The sequence below is a fragment of the Anopheles coluzzii genome, chromosome 2 (genome assembly GCF_943734685.1).
Source record: "Anopheles coluzzii chromosome 2, AcolN3, whole genome shotgun sequence".
Lineage (NCBI taxonomy): Eukaryota > Metazoa > Arthropoda > Insecta > Diptera > Culicidae > Anopheles > Anopheles coluzzii.
In genome coordinates, this window is record NC_064670.1 from 102,914,735 (window position 1) to 102,931,261 (window position 16,527).

The 16,527-nt window shown below is 50.7% G+C and overlaps 2 protein-coding genes across 2 annotated transcripts; one reads left to right on the top strand and one right to left on the bottom strand.

The window, feature by feature from the left end:
• The first annotated feature begins 222 nt into the window (after window positions 1-222).
• LOC120951767 (palmitoleoyl-protein carboxylesterase NOTUM) lies at window positions 223-14,920 on the top strand. The gene is made up of 5 exons (XM_040370663.2): window positions 223-1,382; window positions 11,338-11,776; window positions 11,877-12,173; window positions 12,323-12,529; window positions 12,604-14,920. The coding sequence occupies exons 1-5, from the start codon at window positions 1,320-1,322 to the stop codon at window positions 13,656-13,658; spliced, it is 2,061 nt and encodes a 686-aa protein (XP_040226597.2). The 5' UTR covers window positions 223-1,319; the 3' UTR covers window positions 13,659-14,920.
• Window positions 14,921-15,161: 241 nt separating this feature from the next.
• On the bottom strand, window positions 15,162-16,374 carry LOC120950746 (uncharacterized). The gene is made up of 3 exons (XM_040369014.2): window positions 16,049-16,374; window positions 15,722-15,979; window positions 15,162-15,639 (listed from the first exon to the last, which is right to left on the bottom strand). Exons 1-3 carry the CDS (start codon window positions 16,268-16,270, stop codon window positions 15,307-15,309), a joined length of 813 nt encoding a protein of 270 aa, XP_040224948.2. The 5' UTR covers window positions 16,271-16,374; the 3' UTR covers window positions 15,162-15,306.
• Window positions 16,375-16,527: the final 153 nt, after the last annotated feature.

Here is a 16,527-nt window from a genome sequence, read left to right on the forward strand (position 1 = left end):
AATTAATGTTCAAATGAAATTTTTACTCAATTATTATGTTTAATCATTAAAATCACATTTTTTTGGATACACAAAAAAGCTTGTCGTTTTAACTGTGTTTAAAAATTAATATTAAAAGGAAAAGTATTCAGTTAGGTAGGCTAGATGACTTAAAAAAATTAAATTAATTTTTCCTAAGATTTTCTAGTAGCAGGTTGGTGAAAAATGCTTCCATCGCGCGGTGGTTAAAAATGCCAACAATTTGTCCTGCTCGTAGCCTGCTTCGTTCCCGCCGTGTGTTCCGTGGCGTGAGAGAGAAACTTCCGTCCCCCGGCGATGGCGAGAGAGCGTGAGAGCGGCAGAGAAAGAGAAAAACAGAGCGAGAGCAAGAGAGCGCGCGCCTTAGCCTGGGAGCCGCGCGCACGCTTCGGAGGCCCCGAAGAGGCAGCATAAAGGCAACATAAAAATGCGCAGCGCCGGCAAGCTGAGCATAAGCGTACCGCTCGATACGCTCGCACACTTTCCAGCCGCACGCCGTCCGGGTGAGATGTGTGAACGCTCGCTGCTGCTGCCGCTGCCGCTAGTAAACGAAGTGCGGGATTTTCGCTGCCCAAACACAGATTTTTCTTCTAGCAAAGTTTCGATCGTACTGTAGTGGGAAGTGAACAGTTTTCATGAACAAAACATATTGGTGCAAATAGTTGCAGCGTGTAAAGTGAGTCAGCTAGTGTTGTGTGTGTGTTTTTTTTTTAAGTTTTCGCACGGAAAATCTGTCCTGACCGATTACCGTCAGTGTTCCAGCAATCAACGACGAGGTGATGAGTGCGCAGAAACGTGTAGTCTCCCAGTTCCAGGGCCAATGCCGAATGAGATGAAGACAGGTGGGGGCATTGCGAGTCCTTTTGAGAGTGTATTGTAAAAAAAAAGAAATCCCTACAGTTTTTGTGGTCATGTGTGTGAAAAATGTATGATAAAGGTGAATGTTAATACTGCGCCAACAGCAGAAGCAAAACAAATCGCAGCTCTCTAAAACCGAAGACGAAACGTAAAGCGTGTTCAACAGTGTGTGTGGGTGTTGTGCATATCTGTGTATGAAAAGCAACCAAAAGCAAAGCAAAGCTTGCAATGCAGTGGATGAGTTTGAGTGCAGATCAAGTTGGAAATACATTACGCTGAAGGGAGTGCAGAGAAGAAAATTCGCCACAGTTTTGATGCAGTTTTGATGCTTGTGAAGGTGAAAGAATAACAAATTGTGTGAAGCTTGAAACCGTGAACGCCAAGAGAAGTCGTACGCCGAAACTTCTTGCAGTGAAACAGACAAGAACGTGTGCACACACAGAATGGCCTTTCAAGGCTGTCGAAGGAGCAGCTCCACGGGCCACGGGACGCCACTGATGACGACGGTAAGTGTTGGCCGCAAAACGTGCCTGTTTAGTTTAGAACCTTGTTCACGTGTTTACACACACACACACACACACACACACACACACACACACACACGCACTGAGACAACAGGTGGGAGCATGGATTGCATTCCATTTCTCACACCCACGTGTGGTACAATCACCACGATATGATCGAGCATAACATCGTCTGCGCCGTCCATTGACGGCGTGAAAAGAATCTCTCCTGCTCTTTTTCTCTCTCCTTCTCTCGTTTTTTTCTCAATTTCGATAAAAAAAGTGGTAAAAGATCAAAAGAAAAACGGCCGCCCTCGGACATGGTTGTTTGGGTGGTTTTTTTGTTTGCGGAAGTTATCGGCGCGAGGGGAATAGAAAAACGCACCTGATCGTAATCGCGTGCTGTTGTTGATACTGTTGATTCCGTCTGTTTCCCGCGCGCGCATTTGATGCCTGTGGTCTGTGGTCACCATGAAGCAAATCGGCAGCATATCAAAGTGCCTTCTTGCAATGCAATTTTAGGTTAAATTTTGTGCCACAAAGCAGCTTACTTTAAAATACAATTTATGCTTCATCAAAATGAGGCGCAAAACGGTGCCCTTTTTTGTGCCGTGTACACGATCACGTACACGATCACGCGAAACCCTTTTGGTGGAAAAGTGAAGATGCTGCCGACTCTCTCTCTCTCTCTTGTTCACCCCCTTCCTACCACCTCCCTCAAAGTATCCCGGGGCACACGCCGCGTCGGCACTGGTCACTTATTACTAAATTATGTATAATTCCAGGTACAGTTTACTATCATTATTATATCATTAATGATGCTTCCGCGCGCGCGCGCGCCCCTGTTTTTGCCTCCCCCCCTCCCACCGACGTGGTGTGATGGTTTGGCGCTGGCAGAGCGACGTCACGGTAACGGAGAAACCGACGAGCGTTGGCTGCTCGTGCCACGAAAACGGTCGCGGATTCGATTCCGCTGAAATAATTACCGATTTGTTGGCTGGCTTGGTTGGCTGCCGGTTTTGAGCCCTCACTGTGCCGCGGTGTTTTGTCTGCCCTTCCCCTCCCGTTTCCCCCCCCCCCCCCCCTTTGTTTTCGCTGATGGGCCGACTCCCTTTTGTACCGGGTAGCTCCCGTGGGCCCAGTTATGATGAGTTTGGTTTTGCTGCCTTTCTGCCGTCGGTTGCTTCGGCGCGGCTTTCTTTGCCGTCTGGTTCAATCGAGCGGCTGGCCAAAAAAAAACCGGCACTATCGGCAGTGGCAGAGCGGCCTAGGCGAGAATTCCCATCCCATTTCGGGCGCGGACCATGAAATTGATCGATTGGAAAACGTGCTCGACCAAAAAGAAAAAAAATCACAGTCCCGAGAAACGCGGGCCAAAGGGAAGGGAGGGGGGGGGCGAGCGATATAACGAGTCAGAAAATAAGGGAAGATGTGAGGGCACGTGCGCCGAGCTCGCGCTACGAGCTGGCGCAAAACACAAAACACAAAAAAAAGAAAACAGAAATAAAACTCACACACACACACACAGACAGAGGCGCGCGCGCGCGATCCAGCAGCAAAGGAGAGGAAACGCGAAACGGTGCGAAGGAAAAATAAAACGAAAACTCGCTTTGATCTTTGGCCGGCGGCTCTCATTGCACAGGTACGCTTGGAGGGTTGGTGGGGGGAGTTGGGGTGTGTGATGGGCGGCCCACAGATCAAAAAGGGACCGCCACCTAGACCGCGATGGGCAGGGGGGAGCAGTGGGTGAAGGAGAGGCTAAAGGGACACTGAGGGGGATGGGGGGGGGGGCATGTAACTGAGAGCGTAAAAGAAGCTGTGAGAAAGAGCACGCGCTACCACACGGGGGCCGGCAATTTTTTGATCGTACGGCTCTGATGTTCGCACGGGTGCACAATCCTTCTCTCTCTCTTTCTCTCTCTCTCTCTCTCTCTCTCTCTCTCTCTATCTCTCTCTGTCTCTCTCTCTTTGTATCGGTCTCGCCGCTGTCTGCCATTAACCATCTGATCCGATCTGTCTGTCCGCCTGATCGGATCGAATCGCTTCCTCCCTCACCCTCGCAAAGGGCCCTGCTTGCGCCCCCAGAGACGGATTATGATTAACGACGGTGTGGGCAGGCTGGGCCAGGATGTTTCAATTAAAATTGGCGGCAGCCCATGTGTGTCTGTGATCATTAGCGCTAGTTGACAACCGTTTCCCAATCGATCGATCCGATCCGGGCTGATAGCTGTTTGTCGGTGGTGACGGCGCCTCACCTTTCAAATTGGTAGGCAAGGGCTGAACAACGGGGGTGAGGGGAGCTGAAGGTTGGGTGTAAAGGACGTAGCGGTAACCCTGCGAAAAGGGGTTGTTGTTTGTTTGGTTTGCTGTTGTGCGCGCCCAAGACGATCGCCGTTGTCAATGAAACCGGAAACCTTTTCCCTCCCTGCAAATGGGATGCCCAGAGTTTTTGGTGGGATGGGATGGGGGGTTGGTGTTGAGAGATGAGAGGAGGGCGCCTGGTGGGTGTCGCAATCTTGATGTGCACCGGTAAGAAACGAAAAAACAACTCCCCAACTCTGTCGCCATAAACACCGGGAGGCGTTTCGTTCTTTTGTCGGCAGCGGCATTCGTGTTGATTACAAGATCGTGCCGTACTGACAAGCGCGCGTGCGTCGGGTACCGTACAGCGATATCTACTTATTGCGTGCGGTTGAGATGAGAGGGCAGTGGGCTTCTGTGGGTGTGTGTGTCGGAAGGGCTGTCTGTGTCCGTAGAGAGGTTGAGAAGATAGAAGTAATGGCTCGGCTCGACTCTAAGCAGTTTTGGTCCTTCGAACACGATCTGAGAAGAGAATGGTTCAACTACAGAACGGCCAATAGCAATTTAGGGATTTGATCTTCTTTCAATGTTTTAAGTTGATGACTGTTGATGAGACGAGGAAGATGAATTTTGAGTTTGGTCCTTTGAACCCGATCTTTGGACTGTATATTCGAGATCATTAGCTGAACTGACGGTTGAATTCTTGGTTTAGAGATCTGAATAGTAATTTAGGATTTAGTCCCTCAAATGCGATCGTTCCAGGGACTGACCCACGTGTTTTAAAGTCAAATTCTTCACTGTGAGTAACGATTCAATCGAGTTTTTAGAATCCTTTGAACGCGATAGGCTTTTAGCCGAATACGGATCTAATTGAATTTTGGCCCTTCGAACACGATCGTCCCACAGGGTGGCTCAAACGCTAGAAATTTTAAGAGAAATAAATTTTGTTGGGGTTTTGTGTTGGGTAAAGGCTCTTCCAGGGTTTCTGGATAGAGTAGCTAAAATTGAGTAAAACACTGTCAACTGATGGGAATTTTCTAATGTTGTCATTCTAAAGTCAACTAATGGGATTTATTAATCCAATTGAACCAACCAATTGAATTGGATGATATAACATTACGTAGAACACAATCAAATCATAGATTTGTGTTTTGGAATAACATCTTCAGTAATTATGAACTTGGTCCTTCAAACACGATCATTGCAGCAAGAACTTACTACACACCCTTTCACTGCGCGATTACTTGTCCAGAGAATGCATTCTAGCTTCACAGTAAGCACCAGTTTCGTTCAAAGTTCATTAAACCAACACACCCCTGCCCATGTCTGTAAATCGTTCTAAAACCTCAAAGACCCTCACAGTTTGTCTCACTATACCGCCCGGCTTTCGCCCGTTGCCCAGCAATCAAAGAGCATCCTGCTTTGATCTGTCGTTTCCCTCGCATGCTACTGCTTAATGTTTGTGCGCCTTATGCGCCGCCGCCCCGAGTCCGGGTGTCTGATCGTCTGATCCCGCATGGTGGAGGATCAAACAGCAGATCAGCATCAGAGTTTTCGGGCTGAAAGCCGGTTTCGTGTAAATAAAGCGCAGCGGGCGAATAAAAACATGCACCTTCTGGCCGTTCGTTGGTTGCATCGAGGGCGCTCCTAGATGAAAGGGATGGAATACACACGAAAAAAAGAAGAAAAAAAACACGAGCGTGCGCAAAAAAACCGGACCGCATCATGCCATGAAAGGGAACCATTCGGCCTCTAGTACACAGTACGCAGCTCCCTTTGATGTCGTCTACGATGGCTGCTGTGCTGCTTGCTGCGGGACACCGGCTAAAAATCACACCAAAGGCAAACCGGTGCACTAATCTGAAGGCGGCGTCCAAGAGCGTCCCGGCCGTGCTTTGCTAGCCGTCCCACTTTGACAGCTATTAATTAGATGGGCAAATTATTTAAATTACATTATAATTAAGCGGACGGGGGTCGGGGCCCCGATGGCCAATTATAAGACGATTAATCGCACGTTTGCGCACGCGTCTTCGAGACTGCTGCTTCGGGATGGACGAACTGGACTGGACCAGATGCACCTGTGTGTGATTGTTTGCGGTGCAGTTTGTTTTGCTCGGGACTTCGGGAAGGGGTGAGTGGCATTGTTGCTGGCGAACGAGCTGTACCTCGAGCTGAACAATTGGTGGCGCTTGTGAGGAAGTCGCTTGTTATTGCAACCAGGGGTCCAATTTGCAAAGGAGATTAGAACCCCTTGACAGGGCTAGAGCGATTAGAATAATGTGTTGGATCGGGCTAGAAATTAAAGTAATAGGTGCTGTGTGTTTGTGTTTCAACTGAATTCATTCCACTCCATTTAGTGTCGACCCACTTAGTGTTAAGGTATTTACGGTATTTTTGCTTTTCCTTCTAATAAATTTTTCGCTCCACAAGTAAAACATCCCCAAAAAACATGCAAAACCACATTGAAGAAGCTAGGCCGGTAAATTGAAAAGTAAAAGAAAAGGAAACCTCAACCACAAGGGAAACCGATTTGGCAAGTCAGGAGATCCTTCAAGAGGATGAAGAGAGCTATGCGGTAGCCCCAGTGGGCATCAAAGTGAGGCAACCGAGGCAAGCCCGGCAAAAAGGCCGAACCGCACACTGTCTGCACCTGTTGTTGTTGCTGCTGCTGCTGCTGCCTTCTGCTTCATCGGTGCCCTTTTTTGTCTACCTCGAACGATGCGCTGCCGCTGTGTCTGTCCACCGGCTTCCTTCTGGACGCTTTGTGCCTTGAACTTTGCCGCCCAGCTTGCCACCGCAGCGCGTGTGTGCAGCGCGAGCGCAAATGCAAATCGTTCTCTCGGATCCCAGAGTGGCGGCAATTTCATACACAGCGCACTAGTGCTACCGCTCGGCGCTATCGATCCTTCGAGCCAAGGCTCTGCAGCCGATGCAGCCGTTCGCCGAAGGCCCCGAGGTGTGAACGAAGGAGAAGGATTTGCTGCGCGCGCGCGCGGTTTCCGGGGTTTCACAGCGCCTCTAGCCCCTGGTGCGCGTGTTGCTGCTGCTGCAGTCGCGGTCGCGCAGAAGAAAACCGATGCAAAGGTGCATCTCTCGCGCGCACGCTAATAGACGGTCAGGGTCGGTGCAAATGTATGTAATTTACGGTGCAATTTTTGCTTTACAATAAAAGGCGAACCGCCGGTGTTGCGTGCCCAGCCACCCAGCCACCGAACGGAGACGGATGCTAATCTTGTTACAGCGTGCATAGGGTGAATTGCAGGTTGTTGGGAAGCAGTGGAGGAAATTCGCCCTGGGTACGTTTGGAGGTCCATTTTCGGCGAGAACGAAACGGATGCTTTGCGCTTTGAGTCGTTTTGGTTGCAGTTTTGCGGTTTATGCGGAAGGTTTTAAATGAGTTTAGGGAAACAATTGGCTGCTGGAACGTTCTTGGTTTTATTCCATTAGCAGATGCAATAGTCAAAAGAAATCAATTACATGTGATCGATCTGATGAACCGTCCAAAGAGCTTTAACGGCTTCTCGTAAGTTAAAAGCAATACTTGAATGATTAAATAGGTACCACAAAAGGTCGCTGAAGGCAGCAGAGTAGCTGTAGCCCAACAAGGATGTAAAGGAACTAAATAACTATGGAGTGAAGTCTGAGTTAAGATGCCTGAGTAGAGCTGTCGATACACCAACTGAATGCTAGTGCCGAATAGATAACTTTTGAATAGTTGTGTCTTCATTTGTATTGCAATGTTTTAGTCTAGGATGAAATGTTTCATCATACCTCATGATTAAACGATTTTTTTAAACATAGAACAGGCTTAACAGTTTCAGGATTCAATTTCCAAACTAAAAGCCATGAACAAGAGACCCTTATGTGCTTGAATCCACTATATAATACCTTCCAACATTACCAAAAGTGCCTCTTATGTGCTTAGAACTATAGTAGAATACCTTCCAACATCTCCAAAAGTGCATCAGATGTACTTGGAACTATTGTAGAATACCTTCCAACATCTTCAAAAGTGTATCAGATGTGCTTGGAACTATCGTAGAATACTTTCCAACATCACCAAAAGTGTCTCTGATGTGCTTGAAGGTTTCATAGAATATCTTTCAACATCTCCAAAAGTAACTCGGATGTGATTGGAACTATCATAGAATACATTCCAACGCCACCAAAGGTGACTCTTATGTGCTTGGAGGTATCATAGAATACCTTTCAATATCACCAAAAGTACCTCGGATGTGCTTGGAATTATCATAGAATACATTCCAACATCACCAACAGTAGCTAGGGTGTGCTTGAAACTATCATAGAATACATTCCAACGCCACCAAAAGTGTCTCTGATGTGCTTGGAGGTATCGTAGAATATCTTTCAACAACTCCAAAAATATCTCGGATGTGATTGGAACTATCATAGAATACATTCCAACGCCACCAAAAGTGTCTCTGATGTGCTTGAAGGTATCGTAGAATATCTCTCAACATCTCCAAAAATATCTCGGATGTGATTGAAACTATCATAGAATACCTTCCAACATCACCAAAAGTGTCTCTGATGTGCTTGGAACTAGGATAGAATACTTTCCAATATCATAAAAAGTACCTCGGGCGTGCTTGGAATTATCATAGATTATCTTAAAACATCTTCAAAAGTCCAAAGTGCTTCCGATGTGCTTGGAACTAAAATACGTTTCAACATCTCGAACAGTATTTCCGATGTCCACCATATTCATTTGTGTAGTGGGGTCATAAGTCGAGGATCGTTCCAGGTTTATAATTATAACGAGTTTATTCCGCCAAACTCTAGTATCCACTCTTTTTCGTCCTTAAGAACAATAGGGAATAGCATTCTATACATATACCAACGAGTTTGTCTGGTCTTACTCTAATGACATGAATAGGCAGGCTCATTCAGCTAATAGTTTATTTGATCCTCTAGCAATAAAATGTTGCTAACTATGTAAAAAATGTGATAAAGCATTAGGCATTCAGGTGACCTCTACCTTGATCGTTTAACAATTACCGAATCATTTAACCGAAAGCGCTACCGCGAACGCAAAACTTGCATGCCGAATGCTGCAACCCAAACCCTCAACCGGCGATCGCTTTAGCGATGGCCAAAACTCTCCAAACCCTCCCCAACATCGTCGCAGCCGTCCAAGCGGGCCCGGGACGAGAAAATGGATATAAATAAACCATAATAGAAACACACGCTGCACACAAACAGCGAGCGAGCGAGCGAGCGGCCGGCGGCATGTTTATCAGAAACCACGTGAGTGCGGTTTAATGGCTGGAAGCCGATCGATCTCGCAACACGCACACATGCGGTTTTTGCTTCCGTTGCTTCTAATGGGAGGGGGGGGGGGGAGGGGAAGGATGGGAAGAAAACACTCCGAACAGGTGAAAGAGCCCTGGCCGCGGCGGACGCGCCATTGCGCAGGACGTCCTGCGCAGCGTGACAGAATCGCCGCAGCAGCAGCAGCAGCGTGCAGCCTCCCGGAAAGGTACTGAGCGCAAACAAAAAACATTAAACTTGAAGCAAGACGGAAAAAACAGTGCTCTCACACACACACACACACTCAACCAGATTAACCCCGTGCAGTAGGGGAAGGGCAAAGTGAGGAAACATTCCTGCCCCATTCCGCCCGCCCGCCTTTTCGGAAACCGATTCAGCTAAACGGCCAGCCGCCGGGATACGTTTTTCTGTGGCCGGTTTCGTTTGTTTCTTCTCTCGTTTCTCTCTTTGCGGGCTCTGACTGGCGATCCTTTCCCCCACTCCCTCCCCTCTAGCCTTCGTCCGTGTACTAGCGCCCCCCCCCCCAACCGTAGCGTTGCCGCAGCTGGGTGTTATTTTGTCGGTGCCTTTTCTTTGATCTTCGGTTTGTTATGTTTCGGTTTCGGTGCCGTCACTGCCCACCTGGCCTCCGGTGCTCTCCGCCCAGGCCCTCGCACAAGTTGTAGCACCACACGGTAGCACGAGCTTGCCGGCCAGAAAAGGGCAACGCGAGCGAGTCGGTTTCGGATCAGTTTGCTTGCCGTCTCTGTCTCTGTGCGCTCGCTCTTTGTGGCTTCGTTTCCGACTTCTCCGACGTGATTCTCTCGCCTGTTTCTTCTTCTCGATGGGCCCGCAGCCCCTGGACGTGGTTTCGAGCAGCAGCAGCAGCAAGATCGCGCTCTAGCCCGCAAGCTGCTGCGAGTTATGATCGATCGGTCCTGCGAGTGCATCTTACGCCGATCGCCGAATCGAGCAAATGTTCGCCCAAAGAATTCGCCCAAAAAAGCCAGAAACAAATTAAACACTCAACAGGCCGTCGCCGGGCAGGCAGGTTGCGCAGACGGTCAAGCAAACAGCAAACGCGCAACCGCTTGTCGCTGTTTGTTTTCGTGTGTCGTGTGTCGTCCCAGTCCAGCCCCGGACGGTCTGCTGCCCCAGTAGTCCACTTCCTGTGTCGCTCGGGCGCACACGATTGTCGGCGGGTTTTTCGAGTGTGTGTGTGTGTGTGTGTTTGTTTCGAATTATTAATTACCTGTCTGACCACCATCCCCCACTCTCCCCCCCCCTCACCCGTGGGCCTCACAATTTATAAACAGGGGCCACCGTTTTGGCTTCCTTTTTTAAGAAAGCGCGCGCGCGCGCAAAAACATACGCAGCGCTACATACGCAAGAGTTGTTTATTTTGATTTCTTTCACCACTTCCACCACTTCCACCATTCTGGCACTGGTGCCATTGGAGGGGACGAGGAGCAGAACCTGATTTGGAGGGTGGGGGTGAGTTCACCTGACCCCATGCCAGGCGGCGGGGTTCTGCCGGCATCCGCTCCAGCAGTGATCGATCTCACCACTCTCTTCTCGCGCGCATTTTCCCGATCGATGGGGGATCCCCCTCCCCTCCCGTTCCTTTTCCACCCCCACCCCATCGACACGTGCGGCACGTTTGATCAGGCAAAAGGCCGTGGCCGCGTCGCGATCAGCGGGAGAGTAGATAAATTGGAGTGGCAAAGATAAGCCGGCCCCGGCCGGATCAGGGGAAGGCAAATTAATCGTTTGTTTATGTACGGCCTTGTACGGCTTTCGTGCCCCGTGCCCCGTGCCCCGTGCCCCGCGCCCTATCCCCCTAGTGGGGGTGAAGATTGATTTATTGTCCAATGGCGTCTGCTACCGAAATGTTTAAAGCCCAGCGGCTCCTGCGGCTTACGGTAGTCGATCGGCCGCTCAGTTCCCTCCGCTTGGTGGGATGCGGGATGATCGTGAGGGAAGCATCCGGTGTAGGGTATGTTGTCCCCTGTGGTGCCGCGTACTCTTCGTTTGGCGTTTTCGGCAGACATGCTGGCATGCCGGGATTGATGTCGGTGCGTTTTCTTCTGCGCCGAACGGGAGCTCGGCATACTCGGCGGATGTTCCCCACGGCTGCCCATTTCCATATCCGGTGCAACGATACAGTGTTGTAAGGAAAGCATTCCCCCTTTAGTTTGCATTTTAGAACCAAATTTAGTATTATTAATAAAATAAAATAAACTTAAAATCGTTCGCATTTTAATAAAAACAGTTAATTTCATTTCAACAAAGTTCGTCACTTTTTGAAGCGTTGATGTCCTTCGTTTGTCACTCGCGCAATCTAACACTCTCGTTCTTTCATTGTTTCTCTCTCCCCCACCACCAGGTGACAGTACTGGCACTCATCGTGGCACTCACACTACCCACCGTCCGGTGTCGATCGGTGAACGTGAACCAACCGCCGAACCATCCGCCCCACAGCCGGCACCACCGGTCCAACATCTCGATCGAGAGCAACTCGATACAGCGGCTCGATGCGGCGGGCGCTGGCAACCGACCGGCAACGCACGGCAATGGAGCCACGTACGGCGGTCAGTCGGGCCAGTCGCCGCCACTGCTGAAGCGCGTCTTCCTATCGAACCGCACCGTCACCTGTAACGATGGTTCGCAGGCCGGGTTCTATCTGCGCAAATCGCCCGGCTCCCGCCGGTGGGTGGTGTTTTTCGAGGGCGGCTGGCATTGCTACGATCACAAATCGTGCCGGGCGCGGTGGTTAAAGCAGCGCCATCTAATGACATCCGTGCAGTGGCCAGAGACGCGTGACGGTGAGTAAGACTGTTCTTTACCTATAAAGACGCTCTTTTGAGTGTGTGCGTTTCAATATTAATGTATATTTTTCGCTCAATTTTCGCCAATTTATTTCAGTCGGTGGTCTACTGTCCGCCCTGCCCTCGGAGAACCCGTACTGGTACAACGCGAACCACGTGTTCGTGCCGTACTGCAGCAGCGACTCGTGGAGCGGCACCAAGGTGCGGCCGGACACGCGGGACGGCCTCCGCTTCATGGGTTCGCTGATCGTGCGCCAGGTCATGTCCGATCTGGTCCCGCTCGGGCTGGGCCATTCGCAGGGGGCCGACCTGCTGATGGCCGGCTCTTCCGCCGGTGGGCTGGGCGTCATGCTTAATCTCGACAAAGTGCGAACGTTTCTGCAGAACGAACGAGGTAAGATTCCAATTAGAAACCGCCCCTGCAAGCGGAGCGAAAGCACAAATCCGCCCAAATGTATGCAGCACGCAGCGCACACTGCTTGCATCGAAGCCATTTGTTTACGTCGTTCTGATCGCATTCGTTTCTGTTGCTTCTCCTGCCAGGTCTGAAGGTGAGCGTGCGTGGTGTTAGCGACTCCGGATGGTTCCTGGACCGGGAACCGTACACACCCGGCGCGGTGGCCGCCTCGGAAGCCGTCCGGCAGGGCTGGCGTATGTGGGACGGTGCGCTGCCCGAGGCGTGCGTTGCCGAACACTCGAAAGAGCCGTGGCGCTGCTACTTTGGCCACCGGCTGTACAACACACTGAAATGTAAGCAAAACAAACCATTTTCCTTCTAAACGAGCGCAATGTTTAACAACCCCCCGTTTGTTTCTTTCCTGTAGCTCCCCTGTTCGTGTTCCAGTGGCTGTTCGATGAGGCGCAGATGCGGGCGGACAGTGTCGGTGCGCCGGTGACGCCCCAGCAGTGGGACTACATCCACGATATGGGCGGTGCGTTGCGCGAATCGCTCAACAACGTGTCGGCCGTGTTTGCGCCGTCCTGCATTGGCCACTCGGTGCTGACCAAGCGCGACTGGATGAAGATCCGGATCGACGACATCACGCTGGCCGACGCGCTGCGCTGCTGGGAGCAGTCGAACGCCGACGAGCGCCAGTCCCAGTGGCGCTCGATCAACCGTAGCCCGCAGAAGCTGCACCGCAAGCACAACGGTGCGCGCAGGAAGAACAAGCTACAGCAGCAACAGCAACAGCAACAACAGCAACAACAGAAACAAAACGCTCCGGTTGATGTGGAGCCGGCGTCGGAGCGGCCGCCCCGTCCGAAGCTTACCAAAGAGGAGCGCGAACGCAGGCGCCAGGAGCGACGGAAGCGTCAGAACCAGCGCCTGAAGCAGACCAACGGCAAGCCCGACGGCCCGAAAGTTCCTAAGCTAGAACGAATGCCAAAAAATAATAGTACTACCACTACCACTGCTGCTACCAGCAAACCGAACGGCAGCAATCAACCGAAGCGCAACCGGCACCGGGAGGAGGTCGCAACCGCCACGAACGAACCGGCCGCGCACAAGCTGCGCAACCAGAACAAGAAGCGCCTGAACGGACACCGCAACCGGAATCGTAAGGCACGGGGAGGAGGCGGCGGCGGCGGCGGCGGCGGTGGGGGCCGTAACCGAGCGCCCCAGGCGGTGGTGGACATTGCGGAACCAAAGAAGTGCGCGTTGCGGTTGCTGGAGCGGTGCAGCTGGCCCCAGTGCAACCATTCCTGCCCGACGCTCACCAATCCGCTGACCGGCGAGGAGATGAAGTTCCTCGAGCTGCTCGCCTCGTTCGGGCTCGATATGGATGCGGTCGCGACGGCACTGGGCGTTGACATGCAGACGCTCAATAACATGGACCACGCGGAGCTGGTGAATCTGCTGACGCAGCAGGTGACGTAGCAGCAGCGCAAGGGCGAACCTTCCTTTCGAGCCGGCGCTTCGACCAGAGCATTCCAAAACAAGCCAAAAGATCGTACTTAAGCGTTAAAGCCCCCTTACCCCTGCTTGCTCCTCCCGTTTGCCGCCATGAGCCAGTAGATTGCAGGGTTTCCAGTATTTATTATGTCCGCCGGCGCTTGCCTGCTTGCCAGCGAGTGAGTCAACACCGCTTTCCAAACAAAACCAGCTGATATTAGACGAGGAGAGGGCGAATCTTCCCCCCCGACCTCCGTCGCACCTGTGAATACTCCCGAGCAAAAACGAACTGACAAAAAAACGGGGGAAAATGCTTCCTCCAACACACACACACAAACACACACTCAGAGCTCCATCCAGCTCGTGTGTTCCCAGTATTTCTTCGTCGTGTGTACTATTAGTGGACGCAGATTGGTTAGTGTAAGCGAAAGCCTGATATTTATTTGACCTGCTGCCAAACACATAGAGCAGCAGCATCCTCTCCCTTCCCCAGTGTACATATAGTAGCTTAGTAGTACGATAGTAGGGTAGGCACTAAGGGCACACGGCCGTCGTCGGCGCTTGTGTGTAGCGTTATAAAGCCCTCTCCCCTCTCCCCCGTACCCCCCAGAACGAAATGACTACCTCACCGAATAAGTATGAACGGGCATGCGGATTGGTTGCGTATGGCGGATGGTGACAGGCGTCGGTGTGGCGTAGTAAACCGAACCGGGTCCATCCGCCGAGTGAATGAGTGTTGAACATAGAGCAGTGTGCGTGCGTACGTAAGGCTTTTTAGGGTTAAGATCTGTATTATCCTGTACCTGCGCTTAGTCATACATAGTTTAGCAAACAATCGTTTACAAACCGTGCGAGCGCGCGTGCGTGCGTTACAAAATGTTACAAAACCTAGCTCTACGCCAGAAAATTAATGGAACAGAAAGGCACGCGCAACCGTCACCACGCCACCAACCTAACCACGCTTGATTTCGTGTGCGGTAGTGCCGATAGTGTACATGTACATATATAGTGTAGTGTTGAGCAGCTATTTATAGTTAGTCGATAGAGAGGGAGCGGGGGAAGCACCAATCTTCTGCCACAAGCCCACCGCAGGTGTATAAAATGCTAAATGAAATGCCAGTGTACACAACACGCGCGCGCGCGCGCGTCTCTGCCTCCGTTCCCGGTGGATGTTGTTGGGTTTTGGGATGGCCAGCGGATTAAAAATTGATTGAAGAATATTTTTAAAATAAAAACCAACTCAAACAATTAAATGAAATGTTTTTGTATTTTTTGTACTATTCTTTTATGTATTGTTTTGAATTGAAAGTAAATTAGGCCTTTTTAAAAACTTTATTAGTAGAATCGCTGCAAAATTCGATTTGTAGCAAATCTAAGAATGAAAAGCTTCTTCACTTTCTTTAAAAACATAAGAAACTTTGGCACTACTAAAACAACTTTCTCCTCTTTCTTTATTTATTTCTAAATTTACTATTTTGAGCTAAAATTTCCCTTCTAAGAACCTTTCAATTGACGCACGTGCTTGAGCCGAGCATACAACATTGGGTGCAACTTGCAACCCTTGCAACGATTACTTCTACGCAACTTTTATTCAAAACGGCCGTTAAAGCATCTTCTTCCTTCTTTTTTCACTCTACACCACATAACCTCCATCATCACCCGCGCCGTACCCGTTTCCATTCCGGTTACGTTCCGGCCCTCTCGGATAGTTGCCTCCCCGCTGATCATACTGCCCTCCCCTACTGTACCCATCGTTATCGTCGTAATCGTAGCGAGGACTTTCCGTTCTCCCCCCGCCCCGGTACGGCCGATCGTACTCCTCCTCCAGTATCCGATCGTCCCGCACGTAACCTTCGTCGTTCAGCACCACCACCTCGCCGAGCGTTTTGTACGGACAGCCCGTCGCTAGCAGCTCGCGCATCGTCTGACACGATCTCGACTCAATCCACGTCGCCCGGGGACAGTGCTGAGAGGGAAAAAAAGACATCAAATACCACATTTCTTTCAGGAGACTTCAGCTCAACAAACAACGAACCCTTCGAACTCACCATAAACATTTGCGCCTGCACACAGTCGCCGAAGATGTCCTCAGCGATCTCGCACTGCTCCATCTCCTCGTCGGTTCGAACATGGCGGCCCTGCAGCTGCGTTACCTTCGGCTTGCAGTAGCTCAGCGCCTTCAGCACAACGTTGATCCAGCCCTGGTCGATGCCGCGTGTTTGCAGCCGCGGCCGGTACACACGCACCCGTTGAATGCGATCCGTCATCGTCATGTTGATCTTGAACAGGCCACACCTTGCTTCACACTGCGAAGATGAAGAGGACATGGTTATATTTTTCCCTTGGAGTGGGATTCACCAGGAAGTCTCTCTTACCGATCCTCGCTCGTACCGGCTCCCATCGACCTCGGCATGGATGTACCGACACCGCCGCACTGCGTACCGGTTGATCCACTGGGGCTTCGAGCAGCACTCGTTCGGGCTGGGAAAATCATCGTGCCGCAGACAGTTTTCTTTCCCCCGCAGCAGTTCTTCACTGTTGCCGGACACAACTGTTACCACACAAACCACAATCAACCAAACACTGCTCGACCGCATGTTGATACCGTGGGTGGTGCTCGTTCGCACAAAAACTAAACGCAGAACGTGCGCCGGGGCAGTGATTTATGGCAGTCGCGTTTCATCTGATATGCGGAAGTTGATAGAGCGTCAGCGGATTGTGGATGATGTAAGAGGATCGCTAGTACATGGCAATTTGCGATTGATTTCGATCAGCAAACACGCAGCACCGAATGTGCAGTGGATGTTTGTGGACGAAAAAGGGGAATTTCCAGTTACATTCGATGACTCAGTAA